The following is a 23,711-nucleotide window of genomic DNA, read 5'->3' on the forward strand; positions in this document are numbered from 1 at the left end:
GCACTACCCCAGAACAATGTCAAGGTATCACCTCAATGGGTCTGTCCCTCCTCTCTTTCCCCTCTGCTCCCCTAAACCAAAAGACCTCTTTTTCCTGCCTAAGTGTCCATCGTCACCTCTTTGTTGTGCTGTTTTGTCATTGTATTGTGTGTGTTGTTTTGTTTTGTGTTGTGTTTTGTGTTGTTGTCTTGTGTTGTCCTCTGTGTTTCGGTGTGCCCTGTTTGTCAGCTCACTTTTTCTTCTGCATTTCCATCCTGTCATCTATGTGTACATTTCCAATCTCAAGATTGACTTTCTCCCTTTTTAGTTTAGTGTTGTCAGAAATAACTCTGATCATAACAACTACAATGCATGTGGCACTGTACATGTCAATTTAAACACTTGATAAACCATTTTTATAAGCATTACCGTGTTCCACAGTCATTTGCATGGAACGTCTTTCTAACCCAAATGCAACAATCTAAGCTATTTTTATAACACGCTGTTTCTAGTTTTAGCATAGTACTTGACACTCATTGTATAGGAGTTCCATGCATGTACAGTGGAAAATGAAATGGCATAAAAATGATTTAAATCATAAATCGAAATAAATGAGTGCAACACTTCCATGTTTAAAATCTCAAGATTATGCATATGCAAGAATGAGCAGCTCCTTATGTCTGTCTACATCTCCAAATTTGTATTTTAGTCTACTATATTTGTCTTTTTAATGCCTAGGGTCAGGAATAGAGTGAGAAATGTTATGTTTGTGTAGTCGTGTTAATCAGAACACACAAGTAGATCTGCTATAGTGGAGCTCTTTGTGTTGTACTCTGTGCATGGAAAATGTGCTAAATAAAAAACGTACTTACCCGGATCACAGCTATAAAGTATGAAACAAATCAGGGAGGGGTGGAGCCTATTTCAAAACCAACCTCTATCAGGGGACTATATCATATATAAATTGTGGGGCAGCCATGGCCTACTGGTTAGCGCTTCGGACTTGTAACTGGAGGGTTGCCGGTTCGAACCCTGACCAGTAAGCACGGCTGAAGTGCAAGCCCTTGCCCTTGAGCAAGCCCTTGCCCTTGCAAGCCCTTGCAAGCCCTTGCCCTTGAGCAAGGCACCTAACCCCTCACTGCTCCCCGAGCACCGCTGTTGTTGCAGGCAGCTCACTACGCCGGGATTAGTGTGTGCTTCAGCTCACTACGCCGGGATTAGTGTGTGCTTCACCTCACTGTGTGTTCACTGTGTGCTGAGTGTTTCACTAATTCACGGATTGAGACCAAATTTCCCTCACGGGATCAAAATAGTATATATACTTATATCACATATTGTTACATACTCCACATAAGCGATACAGTGCTTCTGATTGACCCAACCTACTGCTTCACTCTAAATATAAATTAATTAGAATGTCAGTGCTATATGCATCATAAAAACGCCCTCATCTCGAGATGTAAACATGAGTGTGCTACTCTAGATCCCCAAGTAATTTTTTTATTATCACAAATCAGCTAGTCTGAGCCATTCCAGAAAAAAAAACATGAACAGAACTGACCTGACATATACACCACATTAGGTTAGAGCACTGATTTGAATTATGAGTATTGTGTTCTAGCAGCATACATGTCCCCTGCTCGTGAGCCTTACAGTACTCTATATGATGTGTCTGAATTTCTAGTGGACTGGCAGGATGATGCAGACAGGAAGGAGGAAACACTGGCTATAGTTTCCGACCTCCTTGGGTTTAGTTGGACTGGTAAGTCTCACATGCAAATGAATGTGGATGTTAGTGACAACCGCCAGATTATTATGTATATTAGTGTCTAATACAGTATAGTTATATATAAAGCTTTTACTGAGCTTGTATGCAAAGAGTATGGGATAAACATAAGGTTCAAGAAATATATGAAATTCTCAGAGTTGGCGAAAGAGCTGGAGTTCAATGAGGATGAGATTCAGCTGGTGCGATCAGAAAACCCCAACTCCTTGCAGGAGCAAAGTCAGGCACTGCTGCAGCGCTGGGTGGAACGGGAGGCGAAGCATGCCACTGGTGAATATCAGCTCTAAAGTTCTGTTTTCCCCATCACACTGTTTTACATGTGAACATACTGCCCAAACTATATAATTATTCTGATTTGCATTTGACTTTTTATTAATATTTAGATATAAGTAATCTATCTTGAGCAACTGTTATTTTCATTCTTTGCAGAGAATTGCTTGATCAAGAGGCTCACTGCCATAAATCGCATGGATATAGTCCACCTTCTTGAGACACAGATGAACAAGTCAGTCCAGGAACAGACCTCAAGGACCTATGCAGAAATTGAGAAAACACTGGATCACAGTGAAGGTAAAGCATTCTGCCCAGCTAATGTCATTAGTAAAACACAGTCTTGTAGTTATGTGCCATGTTTTGAAGCTACATAAATGTGCATCCATGTGTGTGTGTGTGTGTGTGTGTGTGTGTGTATGTGTGTATGTGTGTGTGTGTGTGTGTGTGTGTGCGCACGTGCGTGTGTGTGTGCGTTAGCTCTCTCCTCAGTTCAGGAAGATGTAGACAGTCCTCGGCTGGTAAGAAGGGTGGAATCCTCCCAGCGGCAGCCTCCTGCAGTCTCAGAGGAAGACCTGTCTGTGGCCTCTCTCTTGGACGTCCCATCCTGGTCGGAAGCACTAGGGCATACCCATTCTGAAAGCATGCATGGAGATCTCTTAGAAGAACTCGACATTACACAGTAGGTCAAAATACAGAAAAAATAGCAAAGGAATTATTTTGCTTTAGCCTTTGTATCAGTTGACATACTCTACATACTCCTCATTTTCCAATTTCTTTAGGGACTTTATCACTAACCCATGGGCTGCTCGAGAGATAAGGGCTGGGTCATCAAATGAGGGCCTTGACAGACAAGTAAGTCATCTACATAATTCAAATACTGCTGAGCCCTCAAAGCTGATGTCTCAAGTGTATGATCCACAATACAGAAGGGTATCCCCACCGAAAAGCACAAGTCCTGTGACAGAGTCCACAGTTGGTGCTACTGGACCTGTTCAATGGGATTCTAAGACATCATTTTCCAGACCTGTTAATCCAATGGCACCTATATCTATGAGAGACTTTGGATATTGTCTCTCGGACCAAGCTGAGACTGATTTCATTGAGATTTTAGCTGACCTCACAGAGGACCCGGTTGACATGAACTTAAGCAGTGTAATTTCTGAGTGTGGCCACTCAAGCACAGTTTCAGAGGACCCAGATAAACACTCTGCAAAATGCTCCAAACTCATTGGGACAAGAAAGGCACTAAAGGCCAAAATTGGTCCCAGGAAAGAACCCCCCATACCCTTTATTGATGAAGTTGTTGAAACCACAAATCTGCCTCAGGCATCACCAGTCATGAGACAAGATCGTGAGTCATTTCATGGAGCAACAAAACCATTTCACACCCAGAAATCACCTCCCCACCATGGCACTAAATATGATCAACTGGCCAGTGACTCAACTGCCATAGAACACAGTTCAACTAGTGTGCAAGCTGATAAGGATAAGCCAGTAGTTCGAGCAAAAACATCTTTTGTCACCCAAGGGAAAGCATTCAGATCAAATGTATTTATGCCAAAGACTAAATCACATAGTAAGAAGTCTCCCATGTTCTCCAGTGAAAAAATGCAGTGTTCACCCAAGAGGCATATAAAAGAGAACTATCCCCAGTTAGGTGAAATTAAGCCTGAAACAGACACTGAGCCACAGCTGGTGCATTACATTGTGGAGTATAGAAATGAGCCTCATGTTGTGGTGGCCACAAGTGGAAACGTAACATTCCCATTGACCTCAGAAAATATAGGAGCCAAAGACATATGTTTCACATCAGAAACCAGTAGACCACCTTCTCCAGAATCTATTGCATCTCAAAATGAGTTTAGGTCCTTGTCTCCTGACTCCCCAGTGCCTGATTACAGAGTCCATGACTTTATCAGTTCAGTGGGCAGCTTTAGAACATGCTCTCCTGAATCTGCATCTTTTGAGAATGGATACTCAGATTCTGGCATGGGAGAGTTATACTCTTGGCCTTCAATTAACTCACCAGATTATGACAACTCTTTATCAGTGGATGGAGTAGTATGTCCTGACTCATCAATTCCTCAGTATAGATTTTCCCAGTCTGTAATTGGAACAATATCTTCCTCTGTTGAATCTTTAGCCTCTGAAAATGACTTTGAATATAATATCTGCTCTAAAGAGTGGCTTCATAATTCAAAACATCCAACAGAAGCAAAGTTTCTTGATGAACATAGACCACTGTCTCCTGATTCCCCTATTCTTGGGTATGGCTGTCTTGCTTCTGAACAATGTGTCTACACAAGTAATAGGTCATTATCGGCATCAAAAATTGCATCAGACATTGAGTACAGTGAATTTTGTCTTAATGAGCTGTTCAAGGAAGACAGACCTAATATAACTGAATCTTCATACTCATTTGATATCTGTAGATCACTGTCTCCAGATTCACCCATTCCTGTGTATGGCTGCATTACCTTTGAGCAGTTAGGTTATGCAAGCAATAGATCGTCGTCTCCCATATCCTTAGCTTCAGACATTGAGTATTCCGAGATATGTTTTGAGGAATTATTCAGAGAACAGAGGTCGGATTCACCTGAATCAGTGATTTCACTCGATATGTTTCGAACACTGTCTCCTGATTCACCTGTTCCTGAGTATGGACCTCCTATATTTGAAAATTCCCTAACGTCTGAAAATGACTATTCCTCAACTTTCCTTGTGTGGTTTGAGGAAGAGAGAACATCGTCACTAGAATCCTTTACTTCATTAGATGAAGATACTACTGACCTGTACCTTGATGAATTGTTCCAAGAGGGGGGAACAGATTCACCAGAACCCATGAGCTTGTATGATGAAGGTATGGTCTTGTGTCCTGATTCACCTGTCCCTGACTACGGTCATGCTAAATACGAGACAGTAATCTGCATGGGAAGTAGATCATCCTCACCCACATCACTTATATCCGACATTGAGTACTCTGAGTTGTGTCTGGAGGGGTTGTTCAATGAGGACCGATCATGGTCTCCGGAATCATCACATTCACCAGATGCAAATAGACTACTGTCTCCTGACTCACCTATTCCAATGTATGAAGCTCCTATTCTTCAACAGTTGAATTACACAACAAATAGATCCTCTTCTCCCGTATCCGTCACTTCAGATATTGAATACTCAGAGTTGTGTCTTAGTGAGTTGTTTAGTGGTGAAGATCGGCCATATTCACCTACATCTCTTGCTTCAGATATTCAGTACTCTGAAATCTGTCTTAAAGAGTTGTTCCAAGAAGAGAGACCACGTTCACCTGATTCATGCTATGAATGCAATGAACACAGACCACTGACCCCTGATTCACCTATACCTGAATATAGCTACCATACATTTGAACAGTTAAACTTCATAAGTGATAGGTCCTCATCTCCCATGTCTCTAGAGTCAGATATTGAGTACTCTGAGCTCTGTCTTGTACAGTTGTTTGATGAAGACAGGCCAGATTCACCAGAATCAGTCATTTTAGATGATGAAACCAGCATGAATGATTTGTCTGAACATAGACTATTCATTCCAGAATCTGCGACATCCGAGACAGACTACTGTTTATTTTTCTCTAAGTGGCTTGAAGAAGTCAGAGCCTCCTCTCCTGAATCGATTTCATCGCTCAATGAATGCAGGCCACTCTCCCCTGACTCACCCGTCCCACAGTTCATGATTAAAACAGCATCAGTAATTTATGCCAAAGATAGGTGTTCGTCACCTGAGTCCCTGTGCTCAAGTCTGGAGTACGCAGATGGCTATAATTTCCATATTGACGAGCGTCCATCATCCCCTCAATCATTGACTGATGGCTATGATGGTAGCAGTTGTCTCACAAGGCAAGACTCAGACTATGGGACAGAAGGCAGTGTAGGTACTCCGAGAGTCACTTCCAGTCAGCCCTTGACACCTGACAATCAGTTATTCATTCCTTTGTCTGCAAAAACTGATTCAGAAAGAGAGAACATAAATCCAGTGGGGAAGAGAAAGGAGACTAGAAGCATTGGGCAGCAGCTGCCCGAGGATGCAAAGTGGTGTAAAACTGAATTTATACTGTTGGACATAGGAAATGAAGAACTCTGGTCAGAACAAGACACCCCCGATTCACCAGTTCCACTGTATGAAACTCTATTGACCAAGTCAATGCAGTCCACTAGTATCAAGCGCTTATCTCCCATCTCTGCAATATCAGACAGTGAAAGTGAGAGTGAGAAGTATGATCTAGAAGACTTGTTCCTTGAGGACAGGCCTTCATCTCCCGAGTCTGTTTCCTCCAATAGAGCTTTTTCTCCCGATTCCCCTGTTCCCCAGTTTAATATGTTTGCAGTGCCAACCACTCAGTGGAACAGATCTACGTCTCCTCACTCTGCAACATCAGATGTTGAGTACTTTGACATCAACTTGACCTATGAACATGTGCCTAAGGAGATGAGGCCAGACTCCCCTCTATCAGCACCTTCAGATGAGGCATTAAAAGATGTGCTTGATGAAAGTGGGACAGTGTCACCTGATTCGCTATCCTCAGAGTTTGACGACAAACTGGCCTTCCTAGAGTATTGGTTTGAAGAACTGAGACCATCCTCACCAGGTTCTCAGACCTCATTGGATGAGTTTAGACCTCTCTCCCCTGACTCTCCCATCCCCCAATATACTAGTCATTTACCTGAAAACATAGTCACTGTTGCAGTTAAAAGTGATATGGGCCCATCAATTGCGCCAACATTATCAGATACTGAGTCTTGTCGTTCTTGGGATTATAATGAGCATAGGCCACAGTCTCCTGAATCAATCATAGCCGAGAGCTGTCAAAGATGTCATCTATCATCTCCAGATGATGCAGGCTTTGTGATTATTGAAAACCTCACAAAGGTAGGAGAGACAAATGATGCCTCCTTTGAGGGGGAACCAGGGTTGAAATCTCTTAAGAGCAGAATGGAGCCACCGGTAAAAGCCGCTGCCTCCAAATGTGTAGTGGCAGCCTCCGATGAGATTTCATCTCCTCAAAAGTATGCACTGTTACACACAACGGTGACATCCAAGCTGATATCCCATATACATGACCCGCCTTTTAAAGGTAAACAACTCTGCAGTAAGACGGGCATGTTTGAAGGAATAGAACTTGAACATGAAAGTACGAGAGCAAGAGATGAGACAGAAGAGACTAGCAGTCAAATCCGAATGACTAAGGATGTTCAGACCAGTATTTCTGCTGCAGAAACCTCTAGAGATTTTAAAAGTAAAATGTCACCAGAGGTGCCTTCAGAGCAGGTGTCAGGCTTAGAGTCTGAAATCCTATTTTCTGGTCAAGATGAACTTACCTCCACTTCACTTTCACTGCCCTATGAGTCAAGTCAGCCAATGCTTTCAGATAGCGATGAAACCCTATTACCTGTTGACGTAAGACAGAATTGGGTGACCAGATCGTCTTCTCCTGATTCATTAGTCAGTTCAGACATTGAGTATTCTGAGTTGTGTCCGGACGAGTTGTTCAATGACGACAGATCATGGTCACCAGATTCATCGCATTCTCCGGATACACATAGACCACTGTCTCCAGATTCACCTATTCCTGTGTATGGCTGCGTTACCTTTGAGCAGTTAGGTTATGCAAGCAATAGATCGTCGTCTCCCATATCCTTAGCTTCAGACATTGAGTATTCCGAAATGTGTCTTGAGGAATTATTCAGAGAACAGAGGTCGGATTCACCTGAATCAGTGATTTCACTCGATATGTTTCGAACACTGTCTCCTGATTCACCTGTTCCTGAGTATGGACCTCCTATATTTGAAAATTTGAACTACTTAAGTAATAGATCATCCTCTCCCCTATCTCTGCTGTCAGATATTGAATACTCTGAAATATGTCTCGAAATGTTGTTAAGTGAAGACAGACCAGATTCACCAGAATCAGGCATTATTGAAGAAGGCTTTAACAGGACCGTTAGAGCCACACATGAGCATAGACCATTATCACCAGAGTCCCTAAAGTCTGAAAATGACTATTCCTCAACTTTCCTTGTGTGGTTTGAGGAAGAGAGAACATCGTCACCAGAATCCTTTACTTCATTAGATGAAGATAAACGTCTGTCCCCTGATTCCCCGATTCCTGAATATATTCATTCCACATGTGGTCAGATTGTATTTTCAACTAGTCGATCATCATCTCCCATATCGTTGGCATCCGATATTGAATACTCTGACCTGTACCTTGATGAATTGTTCCAAGAGGGGGGAACAGATTCACCAGAACCCATGAGCTTGTATGATGAAGGTATGGTCTTGTGTCCTGATTCACCTGTCCCTGACTACAGTCATGCTAAATACGAGACAGTAATCTGCATGGGAAGTAGATCATCCTCACCCACATCACTTATATCCGACATTGAGTACTCTGAGTTGTGTCTGGAGGAGTTGTTCAATGAGGACCGATCATGGTCTCCGGAATCATCACATTCACCAGATGCATATAGACTACTGTCTCCTGACTCACCTATTCCAATGTATGAAGCTCCTATTCTTCAACAGTTGAATTACACAACAAATAGATCCTCTTCTCCCGTATCCGTCACTTCAGATATTGAATACTCTGAGTTGTGTCTTAGTGAGTTGTTTAGTGGTGAAGATCGGCCATATTCACCGGAATCAGTGAATTCACTCGATGTGTATAGACCTCCAGATTCACCTATTAATCAGTTTGGCTGCCCTATATTGGAGGAGTTCATCTTTACAGGAAGTAGATCATCCTCTCCTACATCTCTTGCTTCAGATATTCAGTACTCTGAAATCTGTCTTAAAGAGTTGTTCCAAGAAGAGAGACCACGTTCACCTGATTCATGCAATGAATGCAACGAACACAGACCACTGACCCCTGATTCACCTATACCTGAATATAGCTACCATACATTTGAACAGTTAAACTTCATAAGTGATAGGTCCTCATCTCCCATGTCTCTAGAGTCAGATATTGAGTACTCTGAGCTCTGTCTTGTACAGTTGTTTGATGAAGACAGGCCAGATTCACCAGAATCAGTAATTTTAGATGATGAAACCAGCATGAATGATTTGTCTGAACATAGACCATTCACTCCAGAATCTGCGACATCCGAGACAGACTACTGTTTATTTTTCTCTAAGTGGCTTGAAGAAGTCAGAGCCTCCTCTCCTGAATCGATTTCATCGCTCAATGAATGCAGGCCACTCTCCCCTGACTCACCCGTCCCACAGTTCATGATTAAAACAGCATCAGTAATTTATGCCAAAGATAGGTGTTCGTCACCTGAGTCCCTGTGCTCAAGTCTGGAGTACGCAGATGGCTATAATTTCCATATTGACGAGCGTCCATCATCCCCTGAATCATTGACTGATGGCTATGATGGTAGCAGTTGTCTCACAAGGCAAGACTCAGACTATGGGACAGAAGGCAGTGTAGGTACTCCGAGAGTCACTTCCAGTCAGTCCTTGACACCTGACAATCAGTTATTCATTCTTTTTTCTGCAAAAACTGATTCAGAAAGAGAGAACATAAATCCAGTGGGGAAGAGAAAGGAGACTAGAAGCATTGGGCAGCAGCTGCCCGAGGATGCAAAGTGGTGTAAAACTGAATTTATACTGTTGGACATAGGAAATGAAGAACTCTGGTCAGAACAAGACACCCCCGATTCACCAGTTCCACTGTATGAAACTCTATTGACCAAGTCAATGCAGTCCACTAGTATCAAGCGCTTATCTCCCATCTCTGCAATATCAGACAGTGAGAGTGAGGAGTATGATCTAGAAGACTTGTTCCTTGAGGACAGGCCTTCATCTCCCGAGTCTGTTTCCTCCAATAGAGCTTTATCTCCTGATTCCCCTGTTCCCCAGTTTAATATGTTTGCAGTGCCAACCACTCAGTGGAACAGATCTACGTCTCCTCACTCTGCAACATCAGATGTTGAGTACTTTGACATCAACTTGACCTATGAACATGTGCCTAAGGAAATGAGGCCAGACTCCCCTCTATCAGCACCTTCAGATGAGGCATTAAAAGATGTGCTTGATGAAAGTGGGACAGTGTCACCTGATTCGCTATCCTCAGAGTCTGACGACAAACTGGCCTTCCTAGAGTATTGGTTTGAAGAACTGAGACCATCCTCACCAGGTTCTCAGACCTCATTGGATGAGTTTAGACCTCTCTCCCCTGACTCTCCCATCCCCCAATATACTAGTCATTTACCTGAAAACATAGTCACTGTTGCAGTTAAAAGTGATATGGGCCCATCACCTGCGCCAACATTATCAGATACTGAGTCTTGTCGTTCTTGGGATTATAATGAGCATAGGCCACAGTCTCCTGAATCAATCATAGCCGAGAGCTGTCAAAGATGTCATCTATCATCTCCAGATGATGCAGGCTTTGTGATTATTGAAAACCTCACAAAGGTAGGAGAGACAAATGATGCCTCCTTTGAGGGGGAACCAGGGTTGAAATCTCTTAAGAGCGGAATGGAGCCACCGGTAAAAGCCGCTGCCTCCAAATGTGTAGTGGCAGCCTCCGATGAGATTTCATCTCCTCAAAAGTATGCACTGTTACACACAACGGTGACATCCAAGCTGATATCCCATATACATGACCCGCCTTTTAAAGGTAAACAACTCTGCAGTAAGACGGGCATGTTTGAAGGAATAGAACTTGAACATGAAAGTACGAGAGCAAGAGATGAGACAGAAGAGACTAGCAGTCAAATCCGAATGACTAAGGATGTTCAGACCAGTATTTCTGCTGCAGAAACCTCTAGAGATTTTAAAAGTAAAATGTCACCAGAGGTGCCTTCAGAGCAGGTGTCAGGCTTAGAGTCTGAAATCCTATTTTCTGGTCAAGATGAACTTACCTCCACTTCACTTTCACGGCCCTATGAGTCAAGTCAGCCAATGCTTTCAGATAGCGATGAAACCCTTTTACCTGTTGACGTAAGACAGAATTGGGTGACCAGATCGTCTTCTCCTGATTCATTAGTCAGTTCAGACATTGAGTATTCTGAGTTGTGTCCGGACGAGTTGTTCAATGACGACAGATCATGGTCACCAGATTCATCGCATTCTCCGGATACACATAGACCACTGTCTCCAGATTCACCTATTCCTGTGTATGGCTGCGTTACCTTTGAGCAGTTAGGTTATGCAAGCAATAGATCGTCGTCTCCCATATCCTTAGCTTCAGACATTGAGTATTCCGAAATGTGTCTTGAGGAATTATTCAGAGAACAGAGGTCGGATTCACCTGAATCAGTGATTTCACTCGATATGTTTCGAACACTGTCTCCTGATTCACCTGTTCCTGAGTATGGACCTCCTATATTTGAAAATTTGAACTACTTAAGTAATAGATCATCCTCTCCCCTATCTCTGCTGTCAGATATTGAATACTCTGAAATATGTCTCGAAATGTTGTTAAGTGAAGACAGACCAGATTCACCAGAATCAGGCATTATTGAAGAAGGCTTTAACAGGACCGTTAGAGCCACACATGAGCATAGACCATTATCACCAGAGTCCCTAAAGTCTGAAAATGACTATTCCTCAACTTTCCTTGTGTGGTTTGAGGAAGAGAGAACATCGTCACCAGAATCCTTTACTTCATTAGATGAAGATAAACGTCTGTCCCCTGATTCCCCGATTCCTGAATATATTCATTCCACATGTGGTCAGATTGTATTTTCAACTAGTCGATCATCATCTCCCATATCGTTGGCATCCGATATTGAATACTCTGACCTGTACCTTGATGAATTGTTCCAAGAGGGGGGAACAGATTCACCAGAACCCATGAGCTTGTATGATGAAGGTATGGTCTTGTGTCCTGATTCACCTGTCCCTGACTACAGTCATGCTAAATACGAGACAGTAATCTGCATGGGAAGTAGATCATCCTCACCCACATCACTTATATCCGACATTGAGTACTCTGAGTTGTGTCTGGAGGAGTTGTTCAATGAGGACCGATCATGGTCTCCGGAATCATCACATTCACCAGATGCATATAGACTACTGTCTCCTGACTCACCTATTCCAATGTATGAAGCTCCTATTCTTCAACAGTTGAATTACACAACAAATAGATCCTCTTCTCCCGTATCCGTCACTTCAGATATTGAATACTCTGAGTTGTGTCTTAGTGAGTTGTTTAGTGGTGAAGATCGGCCATATTCACCGGAATCAGTGAATTCACTCGATGTGTATAGACCTCCAGATTCACCTATTAATCAGTTTGGCTGCCCTATATTGGAGGAGTTCATCTTTACAGGAAGTAGATCATCCTCTCCTACATCTCTTGCTTCAGATATTCAGTACTCTGAAATCTGTCTTAAAGAGTTGTTCCAAGAAGAGAGACCACGTTCACCTGATTCATGCAATGAATGCAACGAACACAGACCACTGACCCCTGATTCACCTATACCTGAATATAGCTACCATACATTTGAACAGTTAAACTTCATAAGTGATAGGTCCTCATCTCCCATGTCTCTAGAGTCAGATATTGAGTACTCTGAGCTCTGTCTTGTACAGTTGTTTGATGAAGACAGGCCAGATTCACCAGAATCAGTAATTTTAGATGATGAAACCAGCATGAATGATTTGTCTGAACATAGACCATTCACTCCAGAATCTGCGACATCCGAGACAGACTACTGTTTATTTTTCTCTAAGTGGCTTGAAGAAGTCAGAGCCTCCTCTCCTGAATCGATTTCATCGCTCAATGAATGCAGGCCACTCTCCCCTGACTCACCCGTCCCACAGTTCATGATTAAAACAGCATCAGTAATTTATGCCAAAGATAGGTGTTCGTCACCTGAGTCCCTGTGCTCAAGTCTGGAGTACGCAGATGGCTATAATTTCCATATTGACGAGCGTCCATCATCCCCTGAATCATTGACTGATGGCTATGATGGTAGCAGTTGTCTCACAAGGCAAGACTCAGACTATGGGACAGAAGGCAGTGTAGGTACTCCGAGAGTCACTTCCAGTCAGTCCTTGACACCTGACAATCAGTTATTCATTCTTTTTTCTGCAAAAACTGATTCAGAAAGAGAGAACATAAATCCAGTGGGGAAGAGAAAGGAGACTAGAAGCATTGGGCAGCAGCTGCCCGAGGATGCAAAGTGGTGTAAAACTGAATTTATACTGTTGGACATAGGAAATGAAGAACTCTGGTCAGAACAAGACACCCCCGATTCACCAGTTCCACTGTATGAAACTCTATTGACCAAGTCAATGCAGTCCACTAGTATCAAGCGCTTATCTCCCATCTCTGCAATATCAGACAGTGAGAGTGAGGAGTATGATCTAGAAGACTTGTTCCTTGAGGACAGGCCTTCATCTCCCGAGTCTGTTTCCTCCAATAGAGCTTTATCTCCTGATTCCCCTGTTCCCCAGTTTAATATGTTTGCAGTGCCAACCACTCAGTGGAACAGATCTACGTCTCCTCACTCTGCAACATCAGATGTTGAGTACTTTGACATCAACTTGACCTATGAACATGTGCCTAAGGAAATGAGGCCAGACTCCCCTCTATCAGCACCTTCAGATGAGGCATTAAAAGATGTGCTTGATGAAAGTGGGACAGTGTCACCTGATTCGCTATCCTCAGAGTCTGACGACAAACTGGCCTTCCTAGAGTATTGGTTTGAAGAACTGAGACCATCCTCACCAGGTTCTCAGACCTCATTGGATGAGTTTAGACCTCTCTCCCCTGACTCTCCCATCCCCCAATATACTAGTCATTTACCTGAAAACATAGTCACTGTTGCAGTTAAAAGTGATATGGGCCCATCACCTGCGCCAACATTATCAGATACTGAGTCTTGTCGTTCTTGGGATTATAATGAGCATAGGCCACAGTCTCCTGAATCAATCATAGCCGAGAGCTGTCAAAGATGTCATCTATCATCTCCAGATGATGCAGGCTTTGTGATTATTGAAAACCTCACAAAGGTAGGAGAGACAAATGATGCCTCCTTTGAGGGGGAACCAGGGTTGAAATCTCTTAAGAGCGGAATGGAGCCACCGGTAAAAGCCGCTGCCTCCAAATGTGTAGTGGCAGCCTCCGATGAGATTTCATCTCCTCAAAAGTATGCACTGTTACACACAACGGTGACATCCAAGCTGATATCCCATATACATGACCCGCCTTTTAAAGGTAAACAACTCTGCAGTAAGACGGGCATGTTTGAAGGAATAGAACTTGAACATGAAAGTACGAGAGCAAGAGATGAGACAGAAGAGACTAGCAGTCAAATCCGAATGACTAAGGATGTTCAGACCAGTATTTCTGCTGCAGAAACCTCTAGAGATTTTAAAAGTAAAATGTCACCAGAGGTGCCTTCAGAGCAGGTGTCAGGCTTAGAGTCTGAAATCCTATTTTCTGGTCAAGATGAACTTACCTCCACTTCACTTTCACGGCCCTATGAGTCAAGTCAGCCAATGCTTTCAGATAGCGATGAAACCCTATTACCTGTTGACGTAAGACAGAATTGGGTGACCAGATCGTCTTCTCCTGATTCATTAGTCAGTTCAGACATTGAGTATTCTGAGTTGTGTCCGGACGAGTTGTTCAATGACGACAGATCATGGTCACCAGATTCATCGCATTCTCCGGATACACATAGACCACTGTCTCCAGATTCACCTATTCCTGTGTATGGCTGCGTTACCTTTGAGCAGTTAGGTTATGCAAGCAATAGATCGTCGTCTCCCATATCCTTAGCTTCAGACATTGAGTATTCCGAAATGTGTCTTGAGGAATTATTCAGAGAACAGAGGTCGGATTCACCTGAATCAGTGATTTCACTCGATATGTTTCGAACACTGTCTCCTGATTCACCTGTTCCTGAGTATGGACCTCCTATATTTGAAAATTTGAACTACTTAAGTAATAGATCATCCTCTCCCCTATTTCTGCTGTCAGATATTGAATACTCTGAAATATGTCTCGAAATGTTGTTAAGTGAAGACAGACCAGATTCACCAGAATCAGGCATTATTGAAGAAGGCTTTAACAGGACCGTTAGAGCCACACATGAGCATAGACCATTATCACCAGAGTCCCTAAAGTCTGAAAATGACTATTCCTCAACTTTCCTTGTGTGGTTTGAGGAAGAGAGAACATCGTCACCAGAATCCTTTACTTCATTAGATGAAGATAAACGTCTGTCCCCTGATTCCCCGATTCCTGAATATATTCATTCCACATGTGGTCAGATTGTATTTTCAACTAGTCGATCATCATCGCCCATATCGTTGGCATCCGATATTGAATACTCTGACCTGTACCTTGATGAATTGTTCCAAGAGGGGGGAACAGATTCACCAGAACCCATGAGCTTGTATGATGAAGGTATGGTCTTGTGTCCTGATTCACCTGTCCCTGACTACAGTCATGCTAAATACGAGACAGTAATCTGCATGGGAAGTAGATCATCCTCACCCACATCACTTATATCCGACATTGAGTACTCTGAGTTGTGTCTGGAGGAGTTGTTCAATGAGGACCGATCATGGTCTCCGGAATCATCACATTCACCAGATGCATATAGACTACTGTCTCCTGACTCACCTATTCCAATGTATGAAGCTCCTATTCTTCAACAGTTGAATTACACAACAAATAGATCCTCTTCTCCCGTATCCGTCACTTCAGATATTGAATACTCTGAGTTGTGTCTTAGTGAGTTGTTTAGTGGTGAAGATCGGCCATATTCACCGGAATCAGTGAATTCACTCGATGTGTATAGACCTCCAGATTCACCTATTAATCAGTTTGGCTGCCCTATATTGGAGGAGTTCATCTTTACAGGAAGTAGATCATCCTCTCCTACATCTCTTGCTTCAGATATTCAGTACTCTGAAATCTGTCTTAAAGAGTTGTTCCAAGAAGAGAGACCACGTTCACCTGATTCATGCAATGAATGCAACGAACACAGACCACTGACCCCTGATTCACCTATACCTGAATATAGCTACCATACATTTGAACAGTTAAACTTCATAAGTGATAGGTCCTCATCTCCCATGTCTCTAGAGTCAGATATTGAGTACTCTGAGCTCTGTCTTGTACAGTTGTTTGATGAAGACAGGCCAGATTCACCAGAATCAGTAATTTTAGATGATGAAACCAGCATGAATGATTTGTCTGAACATAGACCATTCACTCCAGAATCTGCGACATCCGAGACAGACTACTGTTTATTTTTCTCTAAGTGGCTTGAAGAAGTCAGAGCCTCCTCTCCTGAATCGATTTCATCGCTCAATGAATGCAGGCCACTCTCCCCTGACTCACCCGTCCCACAGTTCATGATTAAAACAGCATCAGTAATTTATGCCAAAGATAGGTGTTCGTCACCTGAGTCCCTGTGCTCAAGTCTGGAGTACGCAGATGGCTATAATTTCCATATTGAAGAGCGTCCATCATCCCCTGAATCATTGACTGATGGCTATGATGGTAGCAGTTGTCTCACAAGGCAAGACTCAGACTATGGGACAGAAGGCAGTGTAGGTACTCCGAGAGTCACTTCCAGTCAGTCCTTGACACCTGACAATCAGTTATTCATTCTTTTTTCTGCAAAAACTGATTCAGAAAGAGAGAACATAAATCCAGTGGGGAAGAGAAAGGAGACTAGAAGCATTGGGCAGCAGCTGCCCGAGGATGCAAAGTGGTGTAAAACTGAATTTATACTGTTGGACATAGGAAATGAAGAACTCTGGTCAGAACAAGACACCCCCGATTCACCAGTTCCACTGTATGAAACTCTATTGACCAAGTCAATGCAGTCCACTAGTATCAAGCGCTTATCTCCCATCTCTGCAATATCAGACAGTGAGAGTGAGGAGTATGATCTAGAAGACTTGTTCCTTGAGGACAGGCCTTCATCTCCCGAGTCTGTTTCCTCCAATAGAGCTTTATCTCCTGATTCCCCTGTTCCCCAGTTTAATATGTTTGCAGTGCCAACCACTCAGTGGAACAGATCTACGTCTCCTCACTCTGCAACATCAGATGTTGAGTACTTTGACATCAACTTGACCTATGAACATGTGCCTAAGGAGATGAGGCCAGACTCCCCTCTATCAGCACCTTCAGATGAGGCATTAAAAGATGTGCTTGATGAAAGTGGGACAATGTCACCTGATTCGCTATCCTCAGAGTCTGACGACAAACTGGCCTTCCTAGAGTATTGGTTTGAAGAACTGAGACCATCCTCACCAGGTTCTCAGACCTCATTGGATGAGTTTAGACCTCTCTCCCCTGACTCTCCCATCCCCCAATATACTAGTCATTTACCTGAAAACATAGTCACTGTTGCAGTTAAAAGTGATATGGGCCCATCACCTGCGCCAACATTATCAGATACTGAGTCTTGTCGTTCTTGGGATTATAATGAGCATAGGCCACAGTCTCCTGAATCAATCATAGCCGAGAGCTGTCAAAGATGTCATCTATCATCTCCAGATGATGCAGGCTTTGTGATTATTGAAAACTTCACAAAGGTAGGAGAGACAAATGATGCCTCCTTTGAGGGGGAACCAGGGTTGAAATCTCTTAAGAGAGGAATGGAGCCACCGGTAAAAGCCGTTGCCTCCAAATGTGTAGTGGCAGCCTCCGATGAGATTTCTTCTCCTCAAAAGTATGCACTGTTACACACAACGGTGACATCCAAGCTGATATCCCATATACATGACCCGCCTTTTAAAGGTAAACAACTCAGCAGTAAGACGGGCATGTTTGAAGGAATAGAACTTGAACATGAAAGTACGAGAGCAAGAGATGAGACAGAAGAGACTAGCAGTCAAATCCGAATGACTAAGGATGTTCAGACCAGTATTTCTGCTGCAGAAACCTCTAGAGATTTTAAAAGTAAAATGTCACCAGAGGTGCCTTCAGAGCAGGTGTCAGGCTTAGAGTCTGAAATCCTATTTTCTGGTCAAGATGAACTTACCTCCACTTCACTTTCACGGCCCTATGAGTCAAGTCAGCCAATGCTTTCAGATAGCGATGAAACCCTATTACCTGTTGACGTAAGACAGAATTGGGTGACCAGATCGTCTTCTCCTGATTCATTAGTCAGTTCAGACATTGAGTATTCTGAGTTGTGTCCGGACGAGTTGTTCAATGACGACAGATCATGGTCACCAGATTCATCGCATTCTCCGGATACACATAGACCACTGTCTCCAGATTCACCTATTCCTGTGTATGGCTGCGTTACCTTTGAGCAGTTAGGTTATGCAAGCAATAGATCGTCGTCTCCCATATCCTTAGCTTCAGACATTGAGTATTCCGAAATGTGTCTTGAGGAATTATTCAGAGAACAGAGGTCGGATTCACCTGAATCAGTGATTTCACTCGATATGTTTCGAACACTGTCTCCTGATTCACCTGTTCCTGAGTATGGACCTCCTATATTTGAAAATTTGAACTACTTAAGTAATAGATCATCCTCTCCCCTATTTCTGCTGTCAGATATTGAATACTCTGAAATATGTCTCGAAATGTTGTTAAGTGAAGACAGACCAGATTCACCAGAATCAGGCATTATTGAAGAAGGCTTTAACAGGACCGTTAGAGCCACACATGAGCATAGACCATTATCACCAGAGTCCCTAAAGTCTGAAAATGACTATTCCTCAACTTTCCTTGTGTGGTTTGAGGAAGAGAGAACATCGTCACCAGAATCCTTTACTTCATTAGATGAAGATAAACGTCTGTCCCCTGATTCCCCGATTCCTGAATATATTCATTCCACATGTGGTCAGATTGTATTTTCAACTAGTCGATCATCATCGCCCATATCGTTGGCATCCGATATTGAATACTCTGACCTGTACCTTGATGAATTGTTCCAAGAGGGGGGAACAGATTCACCAGAACCCATGAGCTTGTATGATGAAGGTATGGTCTTGTGTCCTGATTCACCTGTCCCTGACTACAGTCATGCTAAATACGAGACAGTAATCTGCATGGGAAGTAGATCATCCTCACCCACATCACTTATATCCGACATTGAGTACTCTGAGTTGTGTCTGGAGGAGTTGTTCAATGAGGACCGATCATGGTCTCCGGAATCATCACATTCACCAGATGCATATAGACTACTGTCTCCTGACTCACCTATTCCAATGTATGAAGCTCCTATTCTTCAACAGTTGAATTACACAACAAATAGATCCTCTTCTCCCGTATCCGTCACTTCAGATATTGAATACTCTGAGTTGTGTCTTAGTGAGTTGTTTAGTGGTGAAGATCGGCCATATTCACCGGAATCAGTGAATTCACTCGATGTGTATAGACCTCCAGATTCACCTATTAATCAGTTTGGCTGCCCTATATTGGAGGAGTTCATCTTTACAGGAAGTAGATCATCCTCTCCTACATCTCTTGCTTCAGATATTCAGTACTCTGAAATCTGTCTTAAAGAGTTGTTCCAAGAAGAGAGACCACGTTCACCTGATTCATGCAATGAATGCAACGAACACAGACCACTGACCCCTGATTCACCTATACCTGAATATAGCTACCATACATTTGAACAGTTAAACTTCATAAGTGATAGGTCCTCATCTCCCATGTCTCTAGAGTCAGATATTGAGTACTCTGAGCTCTGTCTTGTACAGTTGTTTGATGAAGACAGGCCAGATTCACCAGAATCAGTAATTTTAGATGATGAAACCAGCATGAATGATTTGTCTGAACATAGACCATTCACTCCAGAATCTGCGACATCCGAGACAGACTACTGTTTATTTTTCTCTAAGTGGCTTGAAGAAGTCAGAGCCTCCTCTCCTGAATCGATTTCATCGCTCAATGAATGCAGGCCACTCTCCCCTGACTCACCCGTCCCACAGTTCATGATTAAAACAGCATCAGTAATTTATGCCAAAGATAGGTGTTCGTCACCTGAGTCCCTGTGCTCAAGTCTGGAGTACGCAGATGGCTATAATTTCCATATTGAAGAGCGTCCATCATCCCCTGAATCATTGACTGATGGCTATGATGGTAGCAGTTGTCTCACAAGGCAAGACTCAGACTATGGGACAGAAGGCAGTGTAGGTACTCCGAGAGTCACTTCCAGTCAGTCCTTGACACCTGACAATCAGTTATTCATTCTTTTTTCTGCAAAAACTGATTCAGAAAGAGAGAACATAAATCCAGTGGGGAAGAGAAAGGAGACTAGAAGCATTGGGCAGCAGCTGCCCGAGGATGCAAAGTGGTGTAAAACTGAATTTATACTGTTGGACATAGGAAATGAAGAACTCTGGTCAGAACAAGACACCCCCGATTCACCAGTTCCACTGTATGAAACTCTATTGACCAAGTCAATGCAGTCCACTAGTATCAAGCGCTTATCTCCCATCTCTGCAATATCAGACAGTGAGAGTGAGGAGTATGATCTAGAAGACTTGTTCCTTGAGGACAGGCCTTCATCTCCCGAGTCTGTTTCCTCCAATAGAGCTTTATCTCCTGATTCCCCTGTTCCCCAGTTTAATATGTTTGCAGTGCCAACCACTCAGTGGAACAGATCTACGTCTCCTCACTCTGCAACATCAGATGTTGAGTACTTTGACATCAACTTGACCTATGAACATGTGCCTAAGGAGATGAGGCCAGACTCCCCTCTATCAGCACCTTCAGATGAGGCATTAAAAGATGTGCTTGATGAAAGTGGGACAATGTCACCTGATTCGCTATCCTCAGAGTCTGACGACAAACTGGCCTTCCTAGAGTATTGGTTTGAAGAACTGAGACCATCCTCACCAGGTTCTCAGACCTCATTGGATGAGTTTAGACCTCTCTCCCCTGACTCTCCCATCCCCCAATATACTAGTCATTTACCTGAAAACATAGTCACTGTTGCAGTTAAAAGTGATATGGGCCCATCACCTGCGCCAACATTATCAGATACTGAGTCTTGTCGTTCTTGGGATTATAATGAGCATAGGCCACAGTCTCCTGAATCAATCATAGCCGAGAGCTGTCAAAGATGTCATCTATCATCTCCAGATGATGCAGGCTTTGTGATTATTGAAAACTTCACAAAGGTAGGAGAGACAAATGATGCCTCCTTTGAGGGGGAACCAGGGTTGAAATCTCTTAAGAGAGGAATGGAGCCACCGGTAAAAGCCGTTGCCTCCAAATGTGTAGTGGCAGCCTCCGATGAGATTTCTTCTCCTCAAAAGTATGCACTGTTACACACAACGGTGACATCCAAGCTGATATCCCATATACATGACCCGCCTTTTAAAGGTAAACAACTCAGCAGTAAGACGGGCATGTTTGAAGGAATAGAACTTGAACATGAAAGTACGAGAGCAAGAGATGAGACAGAAGAGACTAGCAGTCAAATCCGAATGACTAAGGATGTTCAGACCAGTATTTCTTCTGCAGAAACCTCTAGAGATTTTAAAAGTAAAATGTCACCAGAGGTGCCTTCAGAGCAGGTGTCAGGCTTAGAGTCTGAAATCCTATTTTCTGGTCAAGATGAACTTACCTCCACTTCACTTTCACGGCCCTATGAGTCAAGTCAGCCAATGCTTTCAGATAGCGATGAAACCCTATTACCTGTTGACGTAAGACAGAATTGGGTGACCAGATCGTCTTCTCCTGATTCATTAGTCAGTTCAGACATTGAGTATTCTGAGTTGTGTCCGGACGAGTTGTTCAATGACGACAGATCATGGTCACCAGATTCATCGCATTCTCCGGATACACATAGACCACTGTCTCCAGATTCACCTATTCCTGTGTATGGCTGCGCTACCTTTGAGCAGTTAGGTTATGCAAGCAATAGATCGTCGTCTCCCATATCCTTAGCTTCAGACATTGAGTATTCCGAAATGTGTCTTGAGGAATTATTCAGAGAACAGAGGTCAGATTCACCTGAATCAGTGATTTCACTCGATATGTTTCGAACACTGTCTCCTGATTCACCTGTTCCTGAGTACGGACCTCCTATATTTCAAAATTTGAACTACTTAGGTAATAGATCATCCTCTCCCCTATCTCTGCTGTCAGATATTGATTACTCTGAAAAATGTCTTGAAATGTTGTTAAGTGAAGACAGACCAGAGTCACCAGAATCAGGCATTATTGAAGAAGGCTTTAACAGGACCGTTAGAGCCACACATGAGCATAGACCATTATCACCAGAGTCCCTAACGTCTGAAAATGACTATTCCTCAACTTTCCTTGTGTGGTTTGAGGAAGAGAGAACATCGTCACCAGAATCCTTTACTTCATTAGATGAAGATAAACGTCTGTCCCCTGATTCCCCGATTCCTGAATATATTCATTCCACATGTGGTCAGATGGTATTTTCAACTAGCCGATCATCATCTCCCATATCGTTGGCATCCGATATTGAATACTCTGACCTGTACCTTGATGAATTGTTCCAAGAGGGGGGAACAGATTCACCAGAACCCTTGAACTTGTATGATGAAGGTATGGTCTTGTGTCCTGATTCACCTGTCCCTGACTACGGTCATGCTAAATACGAGACAGTAATCTGCATGGGAAGTAGATCATCCTCACCCACATCACTTATATCCGACATTGAGTACTCTGAGTTGTGTCTGGAGGAGTTGTTCAATGAGGACCGATCATGGTCTCCGGAATCATCACATTCACCAGATGCATATAGACTACTGTCTCCTGACTCACCTATTCCAATGTATGAAGCTCGTATTCAGTTGAATTACACAACAAATAGATCCTCTTCTCCCGTATCCGTCACTTCAGATATTGAATACTCGGAGTTGTGTCTTAGTGAGTTGTTTAGTGGTGAAGATCGGCCAAATTCACCGGAATCAGTGAATTCACTCGATGTGTATAGACCTCCAGATTCACCTATTAATCAGTTTGGCTGCCCTATATTGGAGGAGTTCATCTTTACAGGAAGTAGATCATCCTCTCCTACATCTCTTGCTTCAGATATTCAGTACTCTGAAATCTGTCTTAAAGAGTTGTTCCAAGAAGAGAGACCACGTTCACCTGATTCATGCAATGAATGCAACGAACACAGACCACTGACCCCTGATTCACCTATACCTGAATATAGCTACCATACATTTGAACAGTTAAACTTCATAAGTGATAGGTCCTCATCTCCCATGTCTCTAGAGTCAGATATTGAGTACTCTGAGCTCTGTCTTGTACAGTTGTTTGATGAAGACAGGCCAAATTCACCAGAATCAGTCATTTTAGATGATGAAACCAGCATGAATGATTTGTCTGAACATAGACCATTCACTCCAGAATCTGCGACATCCGAGACAGACTACTGCTTATTTTTCTCTAAGTGGCTTGAAGAAGTCAGAGCCTCCTCTCCTGAATCGATTTCATCGCTCAATGAATGCAGGCCACTCTCCCCTGACTCACCCGTCCCACAGTTCATGATTAAAACAGCATCAGTAATTTATGCCAAAGATAGGTGTTCGTCACCTGAGTCGCTGTGCTCAAGTCTGGAGTACGCAGATGGCTATAATTTCCATATTGACGAGCGTCCATCATCCCCTGAATCATTGACTGATGGCTATGATGGTAGCAGTTGTCTCACAAGGCAAGACTCAGACTATGGGACAGAAGGCAGTGTAGGTACTCCGAGAGTCACTTCCA

General features: G+C 43.1%; 1 protein-coding gene across 4 annotated transcripts in view; it reads left to right on the forward strand.

Annotated features, from left to right (window-relative positions):
* The window catches only part of ank2a (ankyrin 2a, neuronal), a 77,659-nt gene that overhangs the window by 37,597 nt on the left and 16,351 nt on the right, over positions 1 to 23,711 (forward strand). For all 4 annotated transcript variants that reach the window (XM_076294265.1, XM_076294267.1, XM_076294268.1 and 1 more), the window contains 5 exons: positions 1,664 to 1,741; positions 1,904 to 2,035; positions 2,195 to 2,335; positions 2,516 to 2,717; positions 2,818 to 2,890. In XM_076294265.1, coding sequence (XP_076150380.1) covers positions 1,664 to 1,741; positions 1,904 to 2,035; positions 2,195 to 2,335; positions 2,516 to 2,717; positions 2,818 to 2,890 — 626 coding nt within the window. The remainder of the gene's footprint in view (positions 1 to 1,663; positions 1,742 to 1,903; positions 2,036 to 2,194; positions 2,336 to 2,515; positions 2,718 to 2,817; positions 2,891 to 23,711) is intronic.

The sequence above is a fragment of the Alosa pseudoharengus genome, unplaced genomic scaffold (genome assembly GCF_046254945.1).
Source record: "Alosa pseudoharengus isolate Yale_2024_CS ecotype anadromous, Long Island Sound unplaced genomic scaffold, YU_APseudo_1.1 YU_APseudo_1.1_scf_2, whole genome shotgun sequence".
Classification (NCBI taxonomy): domain Eukaryota; kingdom Metazoa; phylum Chordata; class Actinopteri; order Clupeiformes; family Clupeidae; genus Alosa; species Alosa pseudoharengus.